Consider the following 24,819-nt stretch of genomic DNA (forward strand, 5'->3'; position numbering starts at 1 on the left):
GGGGTGGAGGAGAGGAGGTTCCAGGTATGACCCCCTTGTGGTGCTGACAGGGGCCAGTAGCTTCTGAATGTGGAGACTGAGTTATTCTAAGGCTAAAGGCTTTTGCACTCTTGTTACTGAGCCCAGGGTCTCTACCTCATCCATTGAGGATTTAGTATAAGTTTCTTTTAGTGTAAGTTTCTTTCTTGAGTGACTACTACATACTAGGGGCTTCTCATAGGTAATCTTATTTAGCCTACTTAACTTATTTAAAAATCACCTCAAGAGGCAAGACTTTATCATTAGCGTTTTCAGAGATAAGGGAACTTCAGCCTAAGAAGGCTGAGGATCTTGCCCAAAGCCACCCAGCTAGTCAGTGAAAACTTAGACTACTTTTACCATCACATGGGGAATGGTTTTATTTGAGAAAAGGAACCAACATCTTTCAACTGGGACCAGAGAAAGGAATCTGATCTCATCACCCATGTTTCCATTATAAATTTATTTTTTCAGCCTCATTTTCCTCAAATTTGTAAAGGGTCCTAATCCTCTCCCAGAAGGATTGATTCTTTTGATGTGAGACTTTGGACAAATCTTTCTCTGTTCCTTAAAATTGTGAATTTGCATGAACGAGGTCTCAAGGGCCTTTCCTACATTGTTTCAATGCCTACAGTAGTTCCGCATGACAGTATTTAACATCCATTTTCAGAGAAAGAATCTGACGCTTTAAGAGGTGGTTAATGACTCGCCCAAGGTCATATACATCGAGGGGGCTGACAGTACTGAGAGAAGTCTGGAACCTAGGGCATCCTCAGCACAGGCAGTGCCTGGGAGTGCCATTACCCTGAGACCTAGATGCCTGCAAACAAGCCTAAGAAAAACGGTGCCCAGAATCAGGGCGACCTCAGCCCCAGGGTCCGAAGTTTACGCCCGGGCTGGTGCTGCCCTCGAGCGGCGGGACTGCGTAAGCGAAGGGGGGCGGGGGGCGGGGGGCAGGGGGTTGCACAGCTGAAAACAGCGGGCACTGGGACCATGACGCCCGGGGAATCGACCAACCCACCCAAGTTCAAGTGCGACCTAGTTTATCGTTTCTTACAGGACCGGTTCAAGGTCCTTTAGGGCCCACCGGCCTTATTACATAACTTTGAGACAGACTAAGATGTAATCACTAATGGCGGGCCAGTACGGGCAAAATGCGGCACCTTCTGAAGGCCTCAGTATCCCCATCTGTCAAATGGGCATCTTAAACAGCTAGAGGCCCAAGGAGGATAACGGGAGTTAAACGCTCCCTGCATTACGTGCGGCGCCAAACAGCCTGAGTCACCGTTGTTGGTAGTATTTTTCCACCTCCCGGGCGCCGCTCCCAGCCCACCCCGGTTTCGGAGGGTCCTACAGGAAGCGCCCCCGCGACGCCCGGCTCCACACGCTGACCACGCCCTCTGCGCGCGGCGCCTTGGCCCCGCCCACGAAGGAATTCGCAGATTCGCTAGGCCGGCTCCTCCTCAGAATTATTCGGGCCTCTCTATACTCGGCTGAAAATCCTCATCGGACTCTGTAGCCATTTCTCCCAGGTCAGAACTGAGCAGTCCTCTGAGTTGTGTTAGTAAGGAAGATCCAGGAAAAGTGGCCCACTCTGCCAACAGGGCTTGGCTAACCCGGCATTATTTTCTTGACTCCACCAAGGCGGTTAAAGGGAGGCAACAGCTGAGGCCAGGACTTGTGGCAAATCTGCAGCCTCTCAGACCTTTGGCCGCGTGAGGAAGCGGCGGGTTAGAGGAGCAAAGGAGCGCGCATCCTGTCTACTGATTCGCCCCGCCCGCCTGACGAATCTGCGCCTGTTCAACTCGCCACTCAAATCTCCCCAGCTCTGGCTGGCCTCCTCCCCTCCGCCCCGCCCCCTTATCCTCAGGGATTAGTCGCTGCTTTCGTCGCCGCCGATTCGTCAAGGACCCCAGGCCAGAGCAGCTGGATAGCCGTGGTGAAGCCCACTCTCCGGGGGATGCGGCCAATCTCCAGGCTCCCTGGGCCGCAACTCTTGAGCCTTACAGCGCGCCGGCCGAGGCGAAGCCGCTATCTTCGGCCCCGTGGGTCTCCCGGCGGCGCCCGTGGCGAAAGTGCGAATACAGAAGCTGTGCCCGCTGGGCCTCGCGCAGGTGGCGGTGGTGTTTGGTGCGCGCGCCGGGGAGGTGGTGGTGGGGGGGCGCCGCCACCGCCACCGCTGCGGGGCCGGGTCTCGCGCTGTCGCCGCCGCCGCCACCGCCTCGCGCCGCTGAGGTGCCGCGCGGGGTGGGGGGAGGGGGAGCCGCTCGCCACGAGCGGGTGAGTGGGGCCGCGCCGCGCGTGCGCGGAGGTGGGGGGGCAGAACGCGCCGGGGCGGGAGGAGAGAGCAGCGGCGCGCGTTCCCCCCACCCCCCGCCCAGATTCGGGGCCGAAGCCGGGTCTCGAGCTCGGTCTCGCGGTGTTTCCAACGCCCCGAAAAGGTGCCACCTCTTGGCCAGAGGATCGGGGCGCGGGGACGCGAGCCGGTGTGTGGGAGCCGGAGCCGGGCTTGGCCTGGGCCGCTGGCCGGTGAGGAGGCGGGAGGGGGCGGGGCCTGCCAGGGGGCGGGGGAGGGGTCTTGTGCCGAGGCCAAGTGGGGCGCGCGCTAGGGAGAGCGGGAAGGTAAGGGGGCGCGAGATGGGCCTGGGGCCTTGAGGAGAGAGTTGGGAGGTGGAGAGAGAATGGGGTGTTGTGGTGAAAGAAGGTACTTGGGAGAAAATCTAGGGGAGCCTCGGGTCATGGTGAGGTGTGGAAACTGGGGTGATGGGGATACCTGGAGTCGGGGCTAGTCTGTGAGGGGCAGCAAGGGAGGCAGGCCTAAGTCCTGAGCCCCCTTGCGTATTCCTCTTTCCTGACAGTGTAAATGAGCAAAGATGGATCAGGAAGGTGGGGGAGATGGGCAGAAGGCCCCGAGCTTCCAGTGGAGGAACTACAAGCTCATCGTCGATCCTGCCTTGGACCCTGCCCTGCGCAGGCCTTCTCAAAAGGTGTACCGATACGATGGAATCCACTTCAGTGTCAACGTGAGTGCCCCAGGCTTTTCCTTACCATCTAGGGAACTCAAGCCCCATTCTCTGTTACCTCTGTTCAGCACCTAGAACTCCCATACCCATAGCTTGCCTTCTTTAAAGCGGGCAGCCAACACCCAGCTCTTTTGCATATGGGTCTCCAAATGGGCTCTAGAGCTCAACACTGATTTCACCTTGAGTTGTCTTTCTGTTTCTGCTTTTCTTCCTAGGACTCAAAGTATATACCAGTGGAAGACCTCCAAGACCCCCGTTGCCACGTCAGGTCCAAAAACAGAGACTTTTCCCTCCCAGTCCCTAAGTTTAAGGTACGTGTCTGCTAGTCCCCTGGTGTGGTGGCCCTTGGAGGTGTGGAGGATCCATTCTGGTAGTCCAGTCTTAGTGTAGTGTAATAAAAGGGGGTTTTCCAATGAAAGGATCACAGCCAGATCTAATAATCTCTGAGACTGTGAGATTGAGTTGTTCTGGACAGGAAGTGTGTTTATTTTCTAGAAAGATATAGGTGAGGTGTCTCAAGCAGGGGTGTTAACTTTTTGAAGGATGAAGACAGGTCTAGCTGCTGCACCTATCACTGTGTACTTCTAGACAGCACATAGCAAAACAGTGCCCTGTGTGTCGCCCCAGTTTCTCAGTTAAGCGGAGTGACAACACCAGGGACTCCACCCCTGGAGTCCTCTGTTCCTCGCCCCTCCTCCGTCTCGTTTCCTCAGAGGATTCCCACGTCCCTGTCCAGGCAGGAGACTCATCAGGACTTGGAGCACTGGTCCTAGGAAACTGGTGGTTCTTATTCTCCTTCGCTAATTCTTTCTTCTTCTTTTTTAAATAAGTCACTTGTGGGATTCTCTCATCCTTCTTTTTTCACTTTGTACACTTGTCCTGGACAATCTCTTTTCCACCCACAACTTTGACTATTACTGAAATGTTGATGACTTCCAAACCTCTGATCTGAGCCAAGATCAGTCTCTTGAACCCCAGACTTATACGCTTGCTGGAGGGACAGCTCCATCTGGAGGCCCCATAGAAACCTCAAGCTCAAGAGATGTAAAACAATTATCTTCACCCCTTTAGTCCTACTCTTCTTTATATTTTCCTTTTATTGATGAATGGCAACACTATCTACTCAGCTGCGCAAGCTAGAAACCTGGGAGTCGTCCTATGATTCTTCTGTCCTTAATGTGTCACCAAGTTGTGCTGACTCTTTTTTCTAAACACGTCTCTTTTTACCTTAATTTTTCTATCTCTGTTGCCACTCCTTTAATACAGACTTGTATTTATTTCCCCTGGCTTCCTCGCCTCCGTTCTCCTCTCCATTTTATTGCTGTCATTTGTCTCTGGTTTTACTGTTCTTTTATTTTTATTTATTTATTTATGTATTTTGCGGTATGCGGGCCTCTCACTGTTGTGGCCTCTCCCGTTGTGGAGCACAGGCTCCAGACGCGCAGGCTCAGCGGCCACGGCTCACGGGCCCAGCCGCTGTGCGGCATGTGGGGTCTTCCCAGACCGGGGCACGAACCCGTGTCCCCTGCATCGGCAGGCGGACTCTCAACCACTGCGCCACCAGGGAAGACCTGTTCTTTTATTTTACTTTTGCTGCCAAGTCCACGTTTTTTGTGCATTGGTGTGTATGATCATTCATCTGACCAAGCCTCATCTCCTGCATGCCTGTGTTCTGTCCTGCCATGCACTTTGCGGTTTCTAGGCAATGCCATGTTATTTTATAGTTTTCTGCCCTATAGGTCCTGTCGTTTTGGTGAACTCTGGTTTATCTGAAAAGCCCAGTTTGAATGACACCATCTTTATGAATTCTTTCCTGCCTCCAATCTGAACAAAGGTTTCCTTCTCTGGGCTCCCAAACACCCTGTCTCCACCTTTGCTGACACTTGTTTTGTCATGTTGCGATTGTGTGTGTCTGTCTTGTCTACTCTTCTGAATAGGAATCTCTTTTTTTCACATTTTTGTATTCCTAGTGACCAGTCCTTGGTAATGACTTAGTAAGAGCTGAACTGGTGAATTATTTCCATATAACTAGTTCTTTCCATGGAGGTTTAGTTTTCAGTTTGTGCGTTTCTTTTCCTGGTTCTTGTCATCCTGTGGTGAGAAGAATTCAGGGAAGAGAGGGGTCAAGACTGATGTATCCCTTGTTGGGACCCCCTTCCGCATTCCCTTGCCTCGTAGTTTCCCAGTTTTATCTCTCTTGGCCTCATGGATCTCGCTAAAATTTCCCAAAGGGCAAAGGAGCAGTGGTCAGTATTGAGACCCTGGACGTAACTACTGTCCTTTCCACAGCTGGATGAATTCTACATCGGACAGATCCCACTGAAAGAAGTGACTTTTGCAAGACTGAATGACAACGTGCGGGAGACCTTCCTGAAGGACATGTGCCGAAAGTATGGTGAGGTGGAAGAGGTAGAGATCCTTCTTCACCCCCGTACTCGCAAGCACCTGGGCCTAGCCCGTGTGCTCTTCACCAGCACTCGGGGAGCCAAGGAAACAGTCAAAAACCTCCACCTTACCTCCGTCATGGGCAACATCATCCATGCCCAGCTCGACATCAAAGGTGAGTTCTCCATCGCCTGCTGCCCACGGTTGGGCTCTGGCAGAGATGGTACACGCAAATGCCTATTGGGGCCAGGCAGGTGATCAGGTTCATGATTTCTCATCTGAAACCTTTGGGCCAGGTGTGTTTCTGATATCAGAATTTTACAGAGAGTTTATGGTACAGATACGGGTTTTGTTCTGTTTTGTTCTTTTAACATTTATTTACTTATTTACTTATTTATTTTGGCTGCTGCCGGGTCTTAGTTACAGCACGTGGGATCTTCCTTGCAGCATGCGGGATCTTTAGTTGCGGCATGGCGGGCTCTTAGTTGCAGCATGCGGGATCTAGTTCCCTGACCACGGATCGAACCCGGGCCCCCTGCACTGGGAGCGTGGAGTCTTAACCACTGGACCACCAAAGAAGTCCCCAGATACGGTTTTTTGTGTATTGTCTTTGGCAGGGTTGGGGCAGCACCCTTTAGTCTAGTGTATGACTGTATTTACAAGAAAACTTATGAAGAGTCACACTAGGTAGGATGAATAAGAACTATAGTAAATAGCCTGATACCAGGTTTTGACGCCAAATTCTAAAAACACGAGGTATTGAAATTTTGGATTGAGAATTAGGGACCTGTATAGGTGAGTGAAGCAGCCTTGGCTTCTGTGCTAAGGAGCAGTAGGGAGGGGTGGGGACTGTGGCATACTGTCTAGTGGCATCGGAAGGAGGCAGCTGTTAGTTGGCATTAGCCAGTTTGTAAGTGGGAATGAGGACTAACATAGATAGTTTTTCTTAAAGCCAGAAATCTAGGTTCTTGTGTGAAATCTCCTGGGTTTTAAACGTTGCATTCCTCCCTTGCCCTTGCCAATAGTTTCAGTGATTGTGTGGGGCAAATAAAACACAACGGTGGGCTGCCTTCAGGCTGCCATTTTGCACCTTCAGTTTATAAGATGAAGAGGATGGTGGGATGTAGCATCAGACGACTGGGTTTGAATTCTAGTTTTACCACTTTGTGCAGGTTAGTTTTCTTTAAGCCTATAAATTAAAATAGGGGTTCGGATGCCTCTCTCTCCTGGTGATCATCCAACATAGTAACGCACGTTAGAAGTATTTTTGTAAACTGTGAAATGTCACCCAATACGTTGTCTGTAGTAGTTATTAGGTAGAGATGAGGTAGAAGAACTGAAAGCCCCAAACCCAAGACTCCAAGAAATCTTAGGAAGCTTGAGGCCCGAGAAAGAAGTGTGGGGACGTGAAATCAGAAAGGAGTTGTTTCCTCCATCTGACTCTGTTGGTTCCCATTTTCCTCCCTCCAGGACAACAACGAATGAAGTACTATGAACTGATAGTCAATGGCTCCTACACCCCTCAGACGGTGCCTACTGGGGGCAAGGCCCTCAGTGAGAAGTTCCAAGGCTCTGGTGCAGCCACTGAGACGGTGAGAAGCTTGTGGTTGCTTTAGCCCTAGCCACATGGGCCCGGTGCTTAGATGCCAGAAGCAGCCTTTGGGAGGTTCTGGACTTCACTGTTAAGTACAGGAAGAGCCAAGGAAAAGAGGCCTAGCTTTTTTCAAAAAGCAGGGAATTGGGGTTCTTGGTTTGGTGAAGGGCATATGGTCAAATGGTGCTTGATCTCTTTTCCTTTCTCCCTGCTCCACTCTCTCCCTCCAGACTGAATCCCGCCGCCGCTCCTCCTCCGACACAGCTGCCTTCCCAGCAGGCACTGCTGTGGTGGGCACTCCTGGCAATGGCACCCCCTGCTCCCAGGACACGAGCTTCTCCAGCAGCCGACAAGACACCCCATCTTCCTTCGGCCAGTTCACCCCACAGTCCTCCCAAGGAACCCCCTACACGTCTCGGGGCAGCACCCCCTATTCTCAGGATTCTGCCTACTCCAGCAGGTACAGCGGAAACACCCTCTGGGACCCCCAGATTCTGGGAGCTGCCACTGGGAAGAAGAAACCTAGAGTCTCTAAGAGGGGGTTGGGAGTAATTTGTCTTAGTTTCTCTGGATCCAGCCAACAAATCCCTGTCCTCAGGGAATTTACTCTCTAGCTAGGAACTTAGTAGCGTGTAGATCTTCCTTTGGGGGCAGCGTAGAGGGGTTTTGGGTACTGACAGCGGGGCAGCGGGGTTGGCGCATGCGGAGCTGAACCCAGCTAACCCCTCTGCACGCTTTCTCCAGCACCACTTCAGCCTCTTTCAAGCCCCGGCGGTCAGAGAACAGCTACCAAGATTCCTTCTCCCGCCGCCATTTCTCTGCGTCTTCAGCCCCCACGACCACCTCTGCAGCCGTCTCCGCCACCACTGCGGCCACCGCCGCATCCTCCTCCTCTTCCTCCTCGTTGGCCTCGTCCTCTTCATCATCTTCTTCTTCCTCATCCTCTCATTTTCGTGGTTCTGACTCAAACTACCCAGCATATTATGAAAGCTGGAATCGCTACCAACGCCATGCTTCCTACCCACCCCGCCGGGCAACTCGGGAGGAGCCCCCTGGGGCACCTTTTGCTGAAAACACAGCTGAGCGCTTCCCACCTTCCTACACCTCCTACCTGCCCCCTGAGCCCAACCGGCCTGCTGACCAGGACTACCGGCCCCCTGCCTCAGAAGCTCCACCCCCAGAGCCTCCAGAACCTGGTGGAGGCGGGGGTGGTGGGGGGCCCAGCCCTGAGAGGGAAGAAGCTCGGACCTCCCCCCGCCCAGCCTCACCTGCCCGTTCCGGCTCTCCGGCCCCAGAGACCACCAATGAGAGTGTGCCCTTCGCTCAGCACAGCAGCCTGGATTCCCGCATTGAGATGTTGTTGAAGGAGCAGCGTTCCAAGTTTTCTTTCCTGGCTTCTGACACCGAGGAAGAGGAAGAGAACAGCACCACGGGCCCTGGGGCTAGGGACACAGGGAGCGAGGTTCCTTCTGGGTCAGGTCACGGGCCCTGCACGCCCCCTCCAGCCCCGGCGAATTTTGAGGATGTGGCACCTACAGGGAGTGGGGAACCAGGAGCTACCCGGGAGTCACCCAAAGCCAACGGACAGAACCAGGTGAGGTTGGGTTGGGGTCAGCCAGGGGAAGTCCCTGGGATCCAGGAGGCAGAGTTGGGAGAAGGAAGGGAACTAGGCAAGAGAACAGAGATTTGAGGAAAAGCCCAAGGAACAGGCAGTAGCTTTCTGTGACCGTCCTCTGCACCCCTACAGGCTTCTCCATGCTCTTCTGGAGAGGACATGGAAATCTCCGACGATGACAGGGGCGGCTCACCCCCTCCGGCCCCAACACCCCCCCAGCAACCTCCCCCTCCTCCCCCTCCTCCTCCCCCTCCGTACATGGCTTCTCTTCCGCTTGCTTACCCTCCCCACCAGCCTGCCTATCTCCTCCCACCCCGACCTGATGGGCCACCGCCCCCCGAGTACCCCCCGCCTCCTCCGCCACCCCCCCACATCTATGACTTTGTGAACTCCTTAGAGCTCATGGATCGACTTGGGGCTCAGTGGGGAGGGATGCCCATGTCCTTCCAGATGCAGACCCAGATGTTAACTCGGCTCCACCAACTGCGGCAGGGCAAAGGATTGACCACTGCCTCAGCTGGTCCCCCTGGTGGGGCTTTTGGGGAGGCCTTCCTCCCATTCCCGCCCCCACAAGAGGCAGCCTATGGCCTACCATATGCTCTGTACACACAAGGGCAAGAAGGCCGAGGGGCATACTCCCGGGAGGCCTACCAGCTGCCTTTGCCCATGGCAGCCGAGCCCCTGCCCTCCTCCTCAGTCTCAGGAGAAGAGGCCCGGCTGCCTCCCAGGGAGGACGCAGAGCTGGCAGAGGGCAAGGCCCTGCCATCGGCAGGCACCGTGGGCCGTGTGCTGGCCACCCTAGTCCAAGAGATGAAGAGCATCATGCAGCGAGACCTCAACCGCAAGATGGTGGAGAATGTGGCCTTTGGAGCCTTTGACCAGTGGTGGGAGAGCAAGGAAGAGAAGGCCAAGGTGAGGGCCAGTGCCTGGGACTGGGGAGACCTGGGGCTCCACTGGAGGGAATAGACCTCCGGCTTCTTCAGGCTACACAGCTCAGAATAGGGAAGAGAGGTGATTGGGGCAAGTGGAGAGAGAGACTGTGGGCACTCGGTGGCATGCACAGCTGGGCCCAGGGGAGTTGGGGGGCACACAGAACAGTAGAAGAAGCAGGAGTCTGAGAGTCAGAAGAGCTTTCTCTTGGATCCACTGCTTCCTTGTGGTGGACGAAGCTCTTAAATCTCTCTGGGCATCAATCTGCAGGGTCTCCATTTGTAGCGTGGGAATAATAGTAGCAGCTTCATAAGATTGATGGACTGAATGAGCGGACTTTCGAGAAAATGCCTGTACAGGGGCTGGTGCGAGGGAGGTGTGGCATAGATGTGTGTCAGATGGAGAAGTGAGTAGATGCATTTCTGTATTCCCGGGGCCTGGGAGTAGTTCTGAGGCAGGAGGGAGCGCCTGGGTTCTAGAGCTTGGTCCGCCTACTGCCTGCAGCCATTCCAGAATGCAGCTAAACAGCAAGCCAAGGAGGAGGATAAAGAGAAGACAAAGCTCAAAGAGCCAGGCCTGCTGTCCCTGGTAGACTGGGCCAAGAGTGGGGGTACCACCGGCATCGAAGCCTTCGCCTTTGGGTCAGGACTGCGAGGAGCCCTGCGGCTGCCTTCTTTCAAGGTACCCAGGATTGTGATCTTGCCTAGTTGCGTGGGGAGAGGGGGTTAAGGGGGGCTTCCTTTCCTTGGAGTAAGGGTGCTTGGGAACCGTGAGTGTTTGGGTTTTAAAGGGCACCATCTCTTTTCATCTCCCAGGTAAAGCGAAAAGAGCCTTCGGAAATTTCAGAGGCCAGTGAGGAAAAGAGGCCCCGGCCTTCTACTCCAGCCGAGGAAGATGAAGATGGTGAGTGGGAGGTCAGGTGAAGCAGAAAGGAGGAAAAAGGCTGCTTCGATTCTGATAGGAAAGGAGGAGGCAGGGATGAAGGGGTGAAGGTGTCTTGAGGGCAAGGAGCCAAGTGAAGATTTGGAACAGGTTAGAGTAAAGCAGTTCTTTGAGATGTGAGAAGCTTCAGGTAGGGTTATCCCTGGATTTTAGCTGTGGTTTTTATTTCTGGTATGCTGACGTAAGTTTTCTGTGTTTCACTTTTTCCCCATAAGAGAGGAATAATCATGAGGTTAAAACAGGTTTTCTACCCAAGGTTACTACCTAATGCTTAAGCACTCTTACACCCTTCCTACCAGTTTGTCTAAGTCTGAGCTATAGGTTGACAGCTTCTGTGGCGGAAAACTTCCTTATTGAGTGTGATCTGCTTCCCTGGAGACCCGTTGGCCTTAGTACTATTTTCTTGGACCAGACATAACAAAATCACCTCCCTCTTCCACCCATCGCAGAACAAGATGAAAGATAAAATGGGTGCAATGTGTTTAAAACTGTATAAAATGTGAAGTAAAATGTGCAGTTTTTATGTTTCTCTGCTGAGCTTCAACTTCTTGTCTGTAAAATGAGGTCTGTGTTGTGGGACTGTGAGAAAGGTCAGTGATGGTGTGTGCAGAGCTCCTTTCACAGGATAGGGCAACTCTTGCTGATGGTAAACTGCACTACTCATTTGGGCCTAGACGCTGAGCGAGAGAAGGAGGTTGGAGAGCCAGGACGTCCGGGGACCAAGCCCCCAAAACGAGATGAAGAGCGAAGCAAGACCCAGGGCAAGCACCGCAAGTCCTTTGCTCTGGACAGCGAGGGGGAGGAGGCATCCCAGGAGTCCTCCTCAGAGAAGGTGAGGAGCTGAGGCACCCGGTCCCTGCCAGGAGCCTACGTCCTGAGTTCCTGCCGCCATAGCCAGCTTCTCTCTGGGCTGGAGCCCTGGTAGCTGTGCTTCCTGGAGGACCAGTTGTCCTTCTTCTGTTAATTCCCCTTTGTCCCTTTCCTTAAGGATGAGGAGGACGAGGAGGAAGATGAGGATGATGAAGAGCGTGAAGAAGCCATGGATGCTGCAAAGAAGGAGACAGAGGCATCAGACGGTAAGCACGCACAGAGTACAGTCAAATTTTGGGGAAGGAGGGACTCAGCCACCTGTCCAGCCCTTTCCGAGCCCATGTAACCTGCCTGCTGGATTGATTGGCCATCTTTGCCTTCCCCCAAAACAACTGCCTTTTAGCCCCATCCTTTGGAACCTTTGGCCCACTGTAAACAATACCCAGAACACTCCCTCCTGCTTACCTCTGAAACATGCTGTCCCCTGAAGACAACCCAGTACAGCCCATTTATTTTCTCAAGATAAGGGGGCTGCATTCTCCTGCTGCCCCACTGTACCTTTCCCCCTTTGGGCACTGCTCTTCCGTTAAGGCCCGGCCACCGACCTGTGCCTCCTTCTTCCCCTTGCTGCAGCTGCTGGCACCAGACACAGCTCTGTTCTTCAGTTGAACACCTGTCTGTTCCTCCAGATTTATTGAGGCTTGAGTACATGGTTCAGTCTCTCTTTTATTCCTTTGCTCGGAAATAGATATCGAGCCCCTCCTGTGTGCCAGGCACCGTTCTAGGTTTTAGGGAAATATCAACGACCAAGACACATGTGGTCCCTGCCTTATTGGAGCTTGTGATTGGTTAAGGGGGGGAGGCGGGGACTTGACATACAAGTGGACAAATAGTAGCACCTCAAGTAGAGATACTTGCTTGAAGAAGATGAACTAGCGTAACGCGGTAGGGAGTGACAGGGTCAGGGAACAGGGGAAAGGTGGACTGTTTTACATCTGATGGTGAAGGGATGCCTCCGAGAGGTGCCATTTCAGCAGAGGCCAGAATTATGAGAACGGTGATCTGAGAGCCTCTTGCTCAGGAAAGCAGAGGGCGAGGTCATCTGCTGAGAGTGAGGGGTGCAGACCCTACACATCCACTTGGTCACCAATTCCTGTCCGTTTTACCGCTTCAGTGTTTCTTGAATTTGTCACCTCCCTTGTTCCTGCTCTCTTGCCTTTCTCACTCAGAGTCTGCAGCAGTTTTTTTTGTTTGTTTGTTTAATTAATTTATTTATTTATTTTTGTTTGTGTTGGGTCTTTGTTGCTGCGTGCGGGCTTTCTCTGGTTGTGGTGAGCGGGCTTCTCATGTGGTGGCTTCTCTTGTTGCAGAGCATGGGCTCTAGGCGTGCGGGCTTTAGTAGTTGTGGCACGTGGGCTCCAGTAGTTGTGGCACGTGGGCTCCAGTAGTTGTGGCTTGTGGGCTCTAGAACACAGGCTTAGTAGTTGTGGCGCACGGGCTTAGTTGCTCCATGGCATGTGGGATCTTCCTGGACCAGGGCTCGAACCGGTGCCCCCTGCATTGGCAGGCGGATTCTCAACCACTGTACCACCTGGGAAGCCTCTGCAGCAGTTTTGACTGTTTTCCCCATTTCTGTTTCCATCCCTCTCATTTCAGTCCATTTTCTAGCCTGCTGATGGAATCTTTCCTAAAATGCACACCTGACCCTTTACTCTCCCCCATTAAGTCTCTTCCTGGCTCCGTGTCTTCCACAGGTGACTTCTCAGCCTGATGCTTTAGGCCATTTGTGATCTAGCTCCTGTTTATCTGTTCAGCTTCATCCTGCCATTCTCCAGACCCCTATTCGATTATGTTCCTCCAAGACTCTGAAATTCTTAATTTCTTAGAGCCCTTCCAATGTATTACCACTCCCAGAGGCATAGACCATATAACGTTTTCTAAGCTTATTTTACCCTGGAATCCTTTTTCAGAGTCTGTTGTCCAGGCAGTGTCTATAAGACCCACTTTGGGAAAAGCTTTGGTGGTTAGGGCAGGCTGCTTGCCAGTCTCCAAGGGCACCATCTTCTCTTACCTTTGACATCCCCACTCAGCCCCCGCGTCTGCTGGGGGGACTCCTTGTCCTTCTTGACTTCAGCATCTCCTTCACAGGGATGCCTTCCCTGACTTGATCAACCAGGCAGAATCCAGGGCTTCCCTTTGCCTGTTCCACTAGCCCTTCATACTGAAGTTTATCACACTGTGGACAGATTGGGTGCTTCTCCAACTCCTTGAGAGTAGGAATCCCCAGCACCTAGCACAGAGCCTAACACATCCCTAGTAGTGAGTCAGTGAATGAACCCACGGCTTGACCAAGTGAGGGGTCTTCTCACCTCGCCTGATTCCCCCTTCTGGATTTCCAGGCGAGGACGACGAAAGCGATTCGTCCTCCAAATGTTCTCTGTATGCTGACTCAGATGGTGAGAATGATAGCACATCGGACTCTGAGAGCAGCAGCTCATCCAGCTCCTCATCTTCTTCATCTTCATCTTCTTCCTCATCGTCCTCCTCATCATCTGAGTCCTCCTCTGAAGAAGAAGAGGAAGAGGAGCAGCCAGCAGTCATACCCTCAGCATCATCACCCCCCAGAGATGTCCCCGTGCCCCTGCCAGCACCTGCGGAGGAGCCTGAGCCAGAAAGAGTTGCAGACTCCCCAGTCACACCTCTCCCCGAACAGAAGTCTCCAGCAAGACCTGCAGGTAGGTGGTATGGAACTGTTGTTGTAGTCTTTGTGTATGTGTGTGTCTGTCTTCATGGGAACAGTGTGGTTGACGTTTATTAATTGTATGCAAGTGTGTGACTTTGTTGGAAAACATACAAAATTGGATGGAAGTCACTATCTCCTGTCACTCCTCCCTTGGAGACATTTATGTCCTAACACACTCAAACTGCACTGCCATAAACAGTTCTCAGAGTTAGACCAGGGTGTTTGGCTACTAAAGTAAAACAGAATGATCTTTTCCCAAATAAGTTAAAGAGAGAATTCCCAACTTAGTAAGTTTCTCCTACCAGTTTTTCTTAAGCCTCTTCCTTAATGTGTAGTATATACCTGATTAAATGGTCAAATTGGATAGATAATAACTATTCACATAAACTCAGAACTTAATTCTGTCTTTGCTTTCCTTTGTGGATTTGTACATTCAATTGTTATTTTATATCACACGCGTAATGTATCTTGCTGAGTGAACTGTTCCTTCAGGCAATAGATACTTATTTATTGAATCCTTACAGTGGGTGCAAGGGATGTGATGGTATGCACAATAGGCACTGTTTTCACTGTCATGATGCTTACGGTCTATAGGGAGAGACAGTTTAATCTTTACTTAAGAAAACCTGTGACTACAAACTGTAAGAGCCATGAAAGAAAAGTACAGGGTACTCTGAGAACCTGAGCATGTCTGTGAGGAAGTCTTCTCCACGGAAGCACCATTGGGCTGAAATCAAGCCAAAGCAGGCGGGAGGGTGTGATTAGCATGTGCAAAGGCCCCAAGGCAGAGTAAGTGGCATGTTGGGAGACAAAAAAGAAAGCTCATCTTCTGGAGAGCTGAGAGTGAGGGGGAGCTGGGGTGGCCTAAACTGGAGAGATTAGCAAGGGCTGGATCATGCAAAATGAGCAGGCCACACTAGGAATTTGGGCTTTATCTTGAGGGCAGTGGAATGCCATCAGAGGACTGACGTGGTTGTATTTGTGTTTTGAAAAGATGCAGTGCAGAGAAAACTTGGAGAGGGGCCAGAGTTTGTGCAGGGAGATTAAGAGGCTCTTGCAGGAAGTAAGGCAAGCAATGGTGGTAACTTGGAGTAGGTTGCTCTTATGGTGGAATTAACTCAGTTTTCAAGTTATCCTTCAAAGATGCATGTGGCCTTCCAGAGATCTCTCTCGAACATTATTGAGAATCCATGGTCTGAGATAGGCAGTGAGCACAGGAGGACCTCCTAGCACTGAGGCGTTCTCTTCTGGCCCAGAACCCATGAGAGAAGGAGTCGAGGTTCTGATTAATCCTAAGACGCCTCTCAGTCTCTTCGAAGTCAATCGGTGGCAGAAGAGGGGACAGCAATCTCAGTACTCTTTCATTTTCAGGGTAGGAAGAAAAAGTGGGATGTGATCAGATTTGCATTTCAGAAAGATCATTCTCACAGGAGGGGGAGGGATGTGGAAGAGGTAAGGAGGGAGGTGGGGCAGCTAATGAGAGGGTTTGAAAGGATGCAGGTAAGCGAAGGGCCTGAACCAAAGCCAGGGTGGTTACAGTGAGGTGCGGGGAGTGGAAGTGGGGATGAGGGTTTCAGAGAAATTTAGGACATAGAACCACTTGGTTAAACTACTTCGAGAACCAGAATTTGGAAGAAGGCTGATGCATTTAATTGGGGTTGAGTTTCGTGTCCCTCTGGGACCTCCAAGTAGAAACAGTCAGTGGGCTGTTGGATCAATAGATCTGAAGCTCTACACCTGAAACTACCACAACACTGTTAATCAACTATATTGCAATATAAAAAGTTAAAAAAAAAAGATTGAAGCTCTAGAAAACAGTAGGCTGGAAATGCGATAGGTATTTGAAAGTATGGGTGTGAGTACACTTGTGTATACCTTGGAAGGATGTATGGAATGAGAGAAGGGGGCCAGAGCCTTAATTGTCTTACAAGAGATAGGGGGGCGGAGTGGAGCCAGAGGAGGCTGGAAAGGAGTGATCAGAGAGGTGGAAGGAAACCAGGGAGCTCGGGTTTTCAAAAGGAGGGAGTGGCCTGTATTGGAAGGCCACAAAAGGGAAAGCATCTGTTGGATTTGTCAGTTAAGAGGTCACTGGTGACCTTATCAATTTCAGTAGCATGGCTCAAGTTAGGGGGTGTTAAGGAGTGAGGGCAGGTGATAGATAACCAGTCTTTTGGAAGGGTAAGCTACTCTTGCGAAAGAAGACAGTTGAGGGGTGGTACTTAATGATATTAGTTAACGTTAATTGAGTAGATCCCATGTGCGGGATCCCATGTGCCAGCCCTAGCATGTTGCAAAGTTGCAAATTTCACTTTCTCATTTACTCCTCACAACATCTCTGCTACTCCCATTTTACAGATGAGGAATTTGAGGCTTAGTGAGTTGTTCAAGGTTACCCAACTGGAATTGGAGAGACAGCAAGAAAATGCAGGGTTGGTGGAGGGTTACCTTTTCAAAGTACGTGAGACTGGAGTGTGTTCATACACTGAAGGGACGAGGGAGCTGGTGGATGGGTCAGGAGAGAGAGGAATCCTTGCTGGAGCAGCGCACCTGGGGGGGATGGACCCTCTAGGTCAGATGCAGATCTCTCCGTAAATGGGGAAGCAGGGAGTTGTGGGGTTTCAGCCGAAGGCCTCCTTTTCCTCTCTTCAGTAGGAAGGCAGGACATTTCTGAGCATGAGGGGGCATGAGTGGAGTAGAAGCCTGGAGTATGAGGAGGGTGGGGAGTGAGGATGAAAGCTGACTAGGATTGCCAGCAACTCAGAAGCCCTGCTGAGGCTGGGGGTTGGGGTGAAGGAGGAGAGAAGGCAGGTGGTTGGGTGGATTCCGGGTTAGGGGTCTACAGGGTGGAAGTGGTGGAAGGCTGCAGAAAGTAGCTTGAAAGGAGAGGACGAAGCAAGGGCCGCTGTGGTCTGGGCACGACCTAGAATGAAGTTAATTTAGGGGGAGGGTGGTGGGCTAGAGGGCGGGGCGATAGAGGATGGGAAATTGAACAGGTACAGTGGGGTGAACTGAAAGGACCTGGGGAACTGTGGTCAGAGTGTCACCGTCCAACGTGGAGGGGGTGACAAGGTCGGGTGTGTGACTGGTGGAGGGTAGCTGAGGATGAGTGAATGTAAGAATCTGGCAAACAGGTGGGCTATCAGAGTCCCTTAGGTAGATGGCAGAGGTGGGAGAGGAGAGGAAAATTAAGGCCGGTCCCTTGGCTTTTAGAGAATGGTAGGGAAAACCGAGCTACCAAGGACACAACTGGATAGAGGCCTGTGTGGCCCAATGGCAGGAGCCTAGGAGAGGGCTTGTCTGGTAGATCCCAGGGACAGGGGCCTGGACACCTTTAGGACTTGCTCTTCTGTCTTCCCCTCTGATTCATCCCTCTCTCCTGCAAATGGTCTTCCTTCTCCATTCCATCAGAGGATATCTGCCCCCACAGACAGACTCCCTCCTGTCTTTTTTTTTTTAAGATTTATTTCTATTTATTTATTTATTTTGGCTGCACCGGGTCTTAGTTGTGGCACTTGGGATCTTCACTGCAGCATGCGGGATCTTTTACTTGTGGTATGCGGTCTTAGTTGTGGCAGGAGGGCTTCTTAGTTGCAGCATGTGGACTCTTAGTTGCAGCATGCGTGTGGGATCTAGTTCCCCGACCAGGGTTCGAACCCGGGCCCCCTGCATTGGGAGTGTGGAGTCTTACCCACTGGACCACCAGGAAGTCCCACCCCCTTCTATCTTAGAACCTTATCCTTAGGGAAGTTTCTGGTTGGGCTGGCTTGGGTCATTTAGCCATCAGTTAATGATGGCCGGGGCACAGGGAGGGAGTGGGGTAGGTCATGCCGTAGAAACAGTGGCTTCTGGGAGTTGTGTAGACTGGGCAGGTAACCTGAAAGTTGCCTCCCTAAATGATGAAAGGCCCTGCCAGCTTTCCTTCAGGACGGGGAGCAAAAGGGAAGTCTGTGGGAAGAAGCTGAGTCGGGGGTGGCGGGTGGAATTTGTTCTCAAGGCCCAGGCTTCCAGAGGGCCCAGTGCGCTAGGTTGGGAGGATGGATCAGAGGAGAGGTCCGCCCCAAAGCGCTGGAGAGGAGAGGATGTGAGAGGACTCCTAGGACCTGGGGGACCGGGGACCAGCACCTGGGACCTCACTAGCTTCAGAGCGTGGGTTTCTCCTGGCTGAGAGCCCAGGGGTGTCCAGACCCTCGGGAGACAGGAGGCTGAGGGTGTGTCGGTTGAGGCAGTGGACACATGTTGATCACTGCCTACTCAGGCCAGGCCTGGTGCTGGCTGCCCTTAGCTCTGTGGGTGGTAGGGCCAGACCTGTAGCCGCTGAGTCCCAGGCTAGGAGGTCCAAAGCAGCGAGGGGCAGTGGGTAAGACCCCGAACTCAACCCAGGCTGCCCTGGGATGCAGGTCTTGTTCTGTCACTTGCTAGCTGGGTGACTTTGGGCAGGTTATCAGCCTCTCTCTGTCTTGACTTCCGTATCTGTAAGAAGGCATTAATAATAGTACTTACCTCATAGCATCGTTATGAGAATTAAGTGAGTACTTACTGTATGTGAAAGGCTTGGGTTGGTGCTTGGCACAAAATTCTAGCTGTTAATCTGCTGCAGCCAATTTGAAGATGGCAGTTGAGAACCACCAGCCTTCTGGTTCTGAGAGGAAGATGTTACCAATGTCTGAGGAAACTGGGGAAGGCTTTACAAAGGTGGTGTCATTGAGCTGGGTCCAAAATCTGCGTGTGGACTTTCTGGATGGGCGAAAGGAGAGAGGCATTCCGAACAAAGGGAACCATGTGGGCAAAGGGCCGGGGGCCTGAAAGGCCATGCCTGCTTGACTGGCTAAAACCTAGGATGAGAGGGCAAGGCTGTGGACCGGTCATGGGGATGGGTCAGGTCTGCAGGACAGGGCTGGGCCCTGGGGAAAGGGCTATGCATGCCTTGAGCAATGTTCAGACCCCAGCACTCAGCAGCAGGCCTGGGGGTGTCCACAGAGGGAGGATTTGCTCCCCGTCCCTGTTAGCTGGGGAGAGACAGCACTGCCTGCTCCTCATCCTTGGGACCTCAGCTTCACCCTCAGCTTCTTTTTATTTATTTATTTGTCTATGGCTGTGTTGGGTCTTCGTTGCTGCTCGCAGGCTTTCTCTAGTTGCGCTGAGCAGAGGCTACTCTTCGTTGTGGTGCGAGGGCTTCTCATTGCGGTGGCTTCTCTTATTGCAGAGCACGGGCTCTAGGTGCGCAGGCTTCACTACTTGCGTCACGCGGGCTCAGTAGTTGTGGCTCGCAGGCTCAGTAGTTGTGGCTCATGAGCTCTAGAGTGCAGTCTCAGTCTTTGTGGCACACGGGCTTAGTTGCTCCGCAGCATGTGAGATCTTGCTGGACCAGGGATTGAACCCATGACCCCTGCATTGGCAGGCGGATTCTTATCCACTGCGTCACCAGGGAAGTCCCACCCTCAGCTTCTTGAGGGGAGACTTCCTGACCCCTTTCTCACTTGGGCAGGTCCACAGTGCAATTTTATAAAATAGTTTAATGAAAAGATTCAGTTTCTTACGTTGTATTTTTTTCACCTCACTGAACAAAGAATATTGTTTGTAGTCAAAATAATGGATGCTTTAATTCAGATCTGGACAACTGCATCCTGGTTGTAAAATGCAGCTGACAAAAGGTTGTCTGATCTCTGTGTCTAGTTGTTGGATGTGGTTCTGTCACCGCCAGGCTTGGTAAAAAGACTAGAGTCCAAGCGTGTGTTTCCTTTGAGCCCCTACCCCCGCCCTTCAGAGATCGGCTGCACATGTGTTTCATGTGATTGTCTCCATCGGACTAGAAGTTCTGTGAGGGCAGGAGTGTCTGTAGGGAGCTGAGGAGTGAGGGCAGCTGGGGTGTGGACTCCCCAGGGAGGCTGGCCAGGTTCTTGCCGGTAGCGAATCTGTGATGACGTTCGGCCGAGAAGCTGACCCTCTCCTTTTCCCCGTGTGCTTCCCTCCCCAGGTTTCACGGAGGAACCGCCCCCCAGTGCGCCCCAGCCAACCCCAGAGCCACCGGCTGGACCCCCGGCCCCTGCCCCCCGCCCCGACGAGCGCCCCTCCTCTCCCATCCCCCTCCTGCCCCCACCTAAGAAACGCCGGAAAACCGTCTCCTTCTCTGCGGTGGAGGAGGTGCCGGCCCCAGAGCCTCCCCCCGCTGCCCCACCGCAGGTCAAGTCTCCCGGCCCCGCCTCCCGCAAAGTCCCCCGGGCCGTGGAGCGGACCATTCGCAACCTGCCCCTGGACCACGCGTCTCTGGTCAAGAGCTGGCCCGAGGAGGTGTCCCGAGGAGGCCGGAGCCGGGCTGGAGGCCGATGCCGCTCCACCGAGGAAGAGGAGGCTGAGCCAGGGACAGAAGTGGACCTGGCCGTGCTGGCCGACCTGGCTCTGACCCCAGCCCGACGCGGGCTGCCCGCCCTGCCCACTGGCGACGACTCAGAGGCCACAGAGACATTGGACGAGGTGGACCGCCCGGGCCCCCTGCTCAGCCACATCCTCCTGGAGCACAACTACGCCCTGGCTGTCAAGCCGCCACCCTCCACGCCGGCCCCTCGGCCCCTGGAGCCAGTTCCTGCCCCTGCAGCCCTCTTCAGCTCCCCGGCAGACGAGGTCCTGGAGGCCCCTGAGGTGGTGGTGGCTGAGGCAGAGGAGCCAAAGCAGCAGCAGCAGCAGCAAGAGGATGGGGAGGAGGAGGAGGAAGAGGAGTCGGAGTCATCGGAGAGCAGCAGCAGCAGCAGCAGCGACGGCGAGGGGGCCACCCGGCGGCGCAGCCTCCGCTCCCACACCCGGCGCCGGCGGCCGCCCCCGCCGCCCCCGCCCCCGCCCCCCCCCACCTACGAGCCCCGCAGCGAGTTTGAGCAGATGACCATCCTGTATGACATTTGGAACTCGGGCCTGGACTTGGAGGACATGGGCTACCTGCGGCTCACATACGAGCGGCTGCTGCAGCAGACTAGTGGGGCTGATTGGCTTAACGACACCCACTGGGTCCATCACACCAATATCCTGAGCCCCGGAGGCTGGCCTTCTCAGGACAGGGAGGCAGGCCCGGGGGGGCGGGAGGGCTTCCCTGCGGTCGCTCAGCCAGGCACTGTCCTGCTGAGATCGTTCCTAGGGTCTGCATTGGCCTCCTTCCCTGGCCAGTTCTCTGCCATGTTCAGCTTGGGTATTTATTTCTCCCCCGGCTACCAAGCCACCATTGCTCTCTGTTTCGTGCCTCTTTTCTGCCTCCCAGAGATTTTGTGGCAGGAAAGGTGGGGTCTAAGACTTATTTCTCTCCATCTCTCTGTCCTCACACTGAGTATGCTCAGGACCTCCAGCTAAGGTCAGTCGCCCTTTCCTTGGGCTGGGACTGCGGGGGAGAGAGGAGCGGAGCCCCAGGGATCTGGCTGGTGAGGACCCCGTTCTCTTCCTTAACACCCTGCACTCACCAACCTGAGCACTCCGAAACGCAAGCGGCGGCCCCAGGACGGGCCCCGCGAGCACCAGACAGGCTCGGCCCGCAGCGAGGGCTACTACCCCATCAGCAAGAAGGAGAAGGACAGGTACCTGGACGTGTGCCCCGTCTCGGCCCGGCAACTGGAAGGAGCGGACACTCAGGTGAGGCTCTGCCCTGGTACCTGCCCACTGGCGGCATCTTCTTCCCATTAGTTCTCCTGTCACTTACCTCCTCCCTGCCCTGCACCTCACAGGGGACTAACCGTGTGCTTTCGGAGCGCCGTTCTGAGCAGCGGCGGCTCCTGAGCGCCATCGGCACCTCTGCCATCATGGACAGTGACCTGCTGAAGTTAAACCAGCTCAAGGTGAGGAGTGGGGACTGAGGAGGGAAGGGGCGCCACTGGAAGACAGCGTTGTGGAGCCCCCTAGGGGTGGGCCGGCGGCGAGTGGCCAGAACACCCTCCTGCCCCGGAGGTCTGAGGAGAGGCAAGCAGCAGCTAGGTTGAGGGGGACGTCCAGCAGCAGTCTGCCTTCCGCCCTCTAGTTCCGGAAGAAGAAGCTCCGATTCGGCCGGAGCCGGATCCATGAGTGGGGGCTCTTTGCCATGGAACCCATCGCAGCTGACGAGATGGTCATCGAATACGTGGGTCAGAACATCCGCCAGGTGAGGCCCCACACCCAGCCCCTGCCTGACCTGACGGCAGCCTGGGATGCCAACATGAGAACCACCCGGCCCTCGGGGTCCCTCCTGGCTCTGAGACTTAGCCAGTGAAACCTGCTTTTCTTTTTTTCCCTTCCTTCCTTCAACAACTAGTAATGGGTACTAGTAAACTAGATGTAAATGATCCAGCAAGAAACATAAGGATGGTGTTGGGTTGATACGAAAGGCGGTGTTCAGGGAGGCAGGGGAGGTGGGAGCACAGTGATGTTTAAACCAGGGGCTGAAGGATGCTGAGCAACTCCCAGGCCCGGGTGAGGGGGAGGGTGCTCTCCACTGTAGGACGGCACATGCAAAGGCCTGGATGCAGGATGGTCTTAGGGCAAGGAGGTCAGTATGGCCACTTGGAAAAACTAGGGCCAGTGGCAGCAACGTGAGGCTGGAGGGGGCCGGTGGAGGCCGGATGCCGCAGAGTTTGGGAGCCACGTTAATGAGTTTGGACCAATGGTGAGAGGAGAAAAGTTGCTGTGAAGTGTTAAGCAGGAGAGGACTTTGGAAGTTAGTAAGTTCCATCTGACTGCAGCGTGCAGAGAGAACTGGAGGCTGAGACGGCGGGGTGGGGCTGTTGCAGAGATCCCAGCCGAAGGCGGGGGTGGCTTGGACTAGGCAGTGGGTCCAAGGTAGCAGGAGTCTGTGGGTCCAAGGTAGCTGGCAGGACCAGGCAACGAGTTGGTTCTGGGGAATGAGGGCGAGGGCCAAGGCGAGATGGTTTCTCGGTGCTGCCTTTAGCAGCTGGGAGTAGGTAGGGCTGCCAGTGAGATAGGGAGCAAGGAGGAGCGGATGTGTGGTCAAGATGAGCTCTTGTCAGGACATGTGAAGTTGCAGTGACCGGGGGACATCTACCGGGTGTCGCCCAGCAGTTCCACTGAGGTGGATTTGGCTGGAGATGGAAGTTTGGGAGGAGTTCCCGCCACTTAGCTGGCAGTTGAAGCCCTGGAAGAGAGTGAGTTCACCCAAGGGGAGTGTGCAGAGGGTTTATCATCCTGTTTTCTGGGAAACGAGGTCCTCCCTCTACCCAAGAATGTGGGCCCTGGCGTGGACAGCAGCAGCCGTGGGCGCCTGTTTTGGAGAGAGGGTCCTGGGAGAAGGGATGAGTAGGATTCAGTCCGTGAAACGGCCACTGTCATCTCAGGAACCGACCCAGTCCCCACGGGCTGTCCCGTGGGCCAGGCAGACACTCCAGGAGGAGACAGTGACCGCTTCTCCTGCCCAATGGCCAGTGCAGACTTCCCTGGGGTCCTGTGGGTGACTTTGTCATAACGGCAGACAAAGGTATTGGGAGGTGGGGGTCCTGGAAGCAAAGTCAGGAGTCAGCACCTTGGGGTAGCAGGTACCAGAGGGAGAGCTGTGGATCCAGGACAGGCCAGTGAGGCTCCCACGGTGGCAGCTGGGAGACTGTCCAGACCCCCCATCACAGGGTCTGGTGGGGTCAGGCCTAGCCCGGCAGGAAGCTGAGGGGAAGCCCCCTGACCATCGCACCCTGTCCTCTATTAGATGGTGGCCGACATGCGGGAGAAGCGCTACGTGCAAGAGGGCATTGGCAGCAGCTACCTGTTCCGGGTGGACCACGACACCATCATCGACGCCACCAAGTGTGGCAACCTGGCGAGGTTCATCAACCACTGCTGCACGGTGCGCAGGGGGCCGGACTGGGGGGAGCGGACGGGGCAGGGGCCGAGGGGGCGGCGTGACTCACGCTGACCTCTTCCTGTAGCCCAACTGCTATGCCAAGGTGATCACCATCGAGTCCCAGAAGAAGATCGTGATCTACTCCAAGCAGCCCATCGGCGTGGATGAGGAGATCACCTATGACTACAAGTTCCCGCTGGAGGACAACAAGATCCCTTGTCTGTGTGGCACCGAGAGCTGCCGCGGCTCCCTCAACTGAGGTGGGGCAGGACTGGTGCCCTCACCCCTATTTATTCCCCTTGGTGCCCTGAGCTCCCAGCCCACCCAGCCTTAGTGGGCTCAGCAGGGCCCACATGCCCCATCTCCAGATGTGGGGTTGGGGGGCCCCGAGCCTAGCGAGGGAGCCTCAGTCCCTTGAGGCAACTTCCGCTTCCCTTCTTGCCCCTGCCCACCCACCCCGATTTTTTTTCTTTGCGGAGAAGAAGCTGTAAATGTTTTGTAGCTGCCAGCAGCTGTTTCCTGTGGAAACCTGGGGTGCCGGCCTGTACAGATCCTGTTCTTGGGGGGGCTGCATAGCCCCCTTGCTCTGTGTTAATGGGGACTTCCCCTCTGTGCCCTGCGTGCACCCCTCCCCAGTTTAGGGGTCTCTAGGGGCAGTGGCCATGTTCTCCCCCTGGAGGGGGGCCCTGCGCCCCCAGTCCTGGGGACTCTGTGCCTGGAACCCTGCCTCGTCTTTTGTTCCTGCCAGACCCTGTGGGTCACCCTCCCACCCTGGTGTCTGGAAGCTCCGGCTTCGCCAGGCCCGGATGGTGGGGGGCGGGCCCTTCCTGTTGGGCTGGACTGTACATATGTTAATAGCGCGAACCCAACGCCACATTTTTATAATTGTGATTAAACTTTATTGTTACAAAAGGGCTTTGTCAGTATCTTTGGGGAACAGCAGGGTGGGATGGGGGTTGAGGACAG

General features: G+C 54.1%; 1 protein-coding gene across 2 annotated transcripts; it reads left to right on the forward strand.

Annotated features, from left to right (window-relative positions):
* Nucleotides 1-24,738, forward strand: SETD1A (SET domain containing 1A, histone lysine methyltransferase). Of its 2 annotated transcripts, none has more exons than XM_060032087.1 (19): nucleotides 1-2,298; nucleotides 2,877-3,041; nucleotides 3,257-3,352; nucleotides 5,331-5,601; nucleotides 6,897-7,018; nucleotides 7,251-7,480; nucleotides 7,765-8,614; nucleotides 8,768-9,547; nucleotides 10,070-10,246; nucleotides 10,381-10,468; nucleotides 11,182-11,339; nucleotides 11,496-11,583; nucleotides 13,717-14,052; nucleotides 20,035-21,069; nucleotides 21,496-21,668; nucleotides 21,761-21,871; nucleotides 22,051-22,170; nucleotides 23,719-23,856; nucleotides 23,939-24,738. In XM_060032087.1, the coding sequence occupies exons 2-19, from the start codon at nucleotides 2,892-2,894 to the stop codon at nucleotides 24,110-24,112; spliced, it is 5,097 nt and encodes a 1,698-aa protein (XP_059888070.1). In that variant the 5' UTR covers nucleotides 1-2,298; nucleotides 2,877-2,891; the 3' UTR covers nucleotides 24,113-24,738. The 2 variants fall into 2 exon arrangements, with proteins under 2 accessions (XP_059888070.1, XP_059888071.1); XM_060032088.1 differs by having other exon boundaries at nucleotides 1-2,132.
* Nucleotides 24,739-24,819: the final 81 nt, after the last annotated feature.

Source organism: Delphinus delphis, chromosome 15 (assembly GCF_949987515.2).
Source record: "Delphinus delphis chromosome 15, mDelDel1.2, whole genome shotgun sequence".
Lineage (NCBI taxonomy): Eukaryota > Metazoa > Chordata > Mammalia > Artiodactyla > Delphinidae > Delphinus > Delphinus delphis.

Bases quoted from the DNA above. Each gene is read 5' to 3' on its own strand.
- SETD1A (XM_060032087.1), top strand. From the start codon at position 2,892: ATGGATCAGGAAGGTGGGGGAGATGGGCAGAAGGCCCCGAGCTTCCAG. The intron at 11,340-11,495 runs GTGAGGAGCTGA...CCTTTCCTTAAG, and splicing joins AGGAGTCCTCCTCAGAGAAG to GATGAGGAGGACGAGGAGGA. The intron at 21,070-21,495 runs ATATCCTGAGCC...AACACCCTGCAC, and splicing joins CCACTGGGTCCATCACACCA to TCACCAACCTGAGCACTCCG.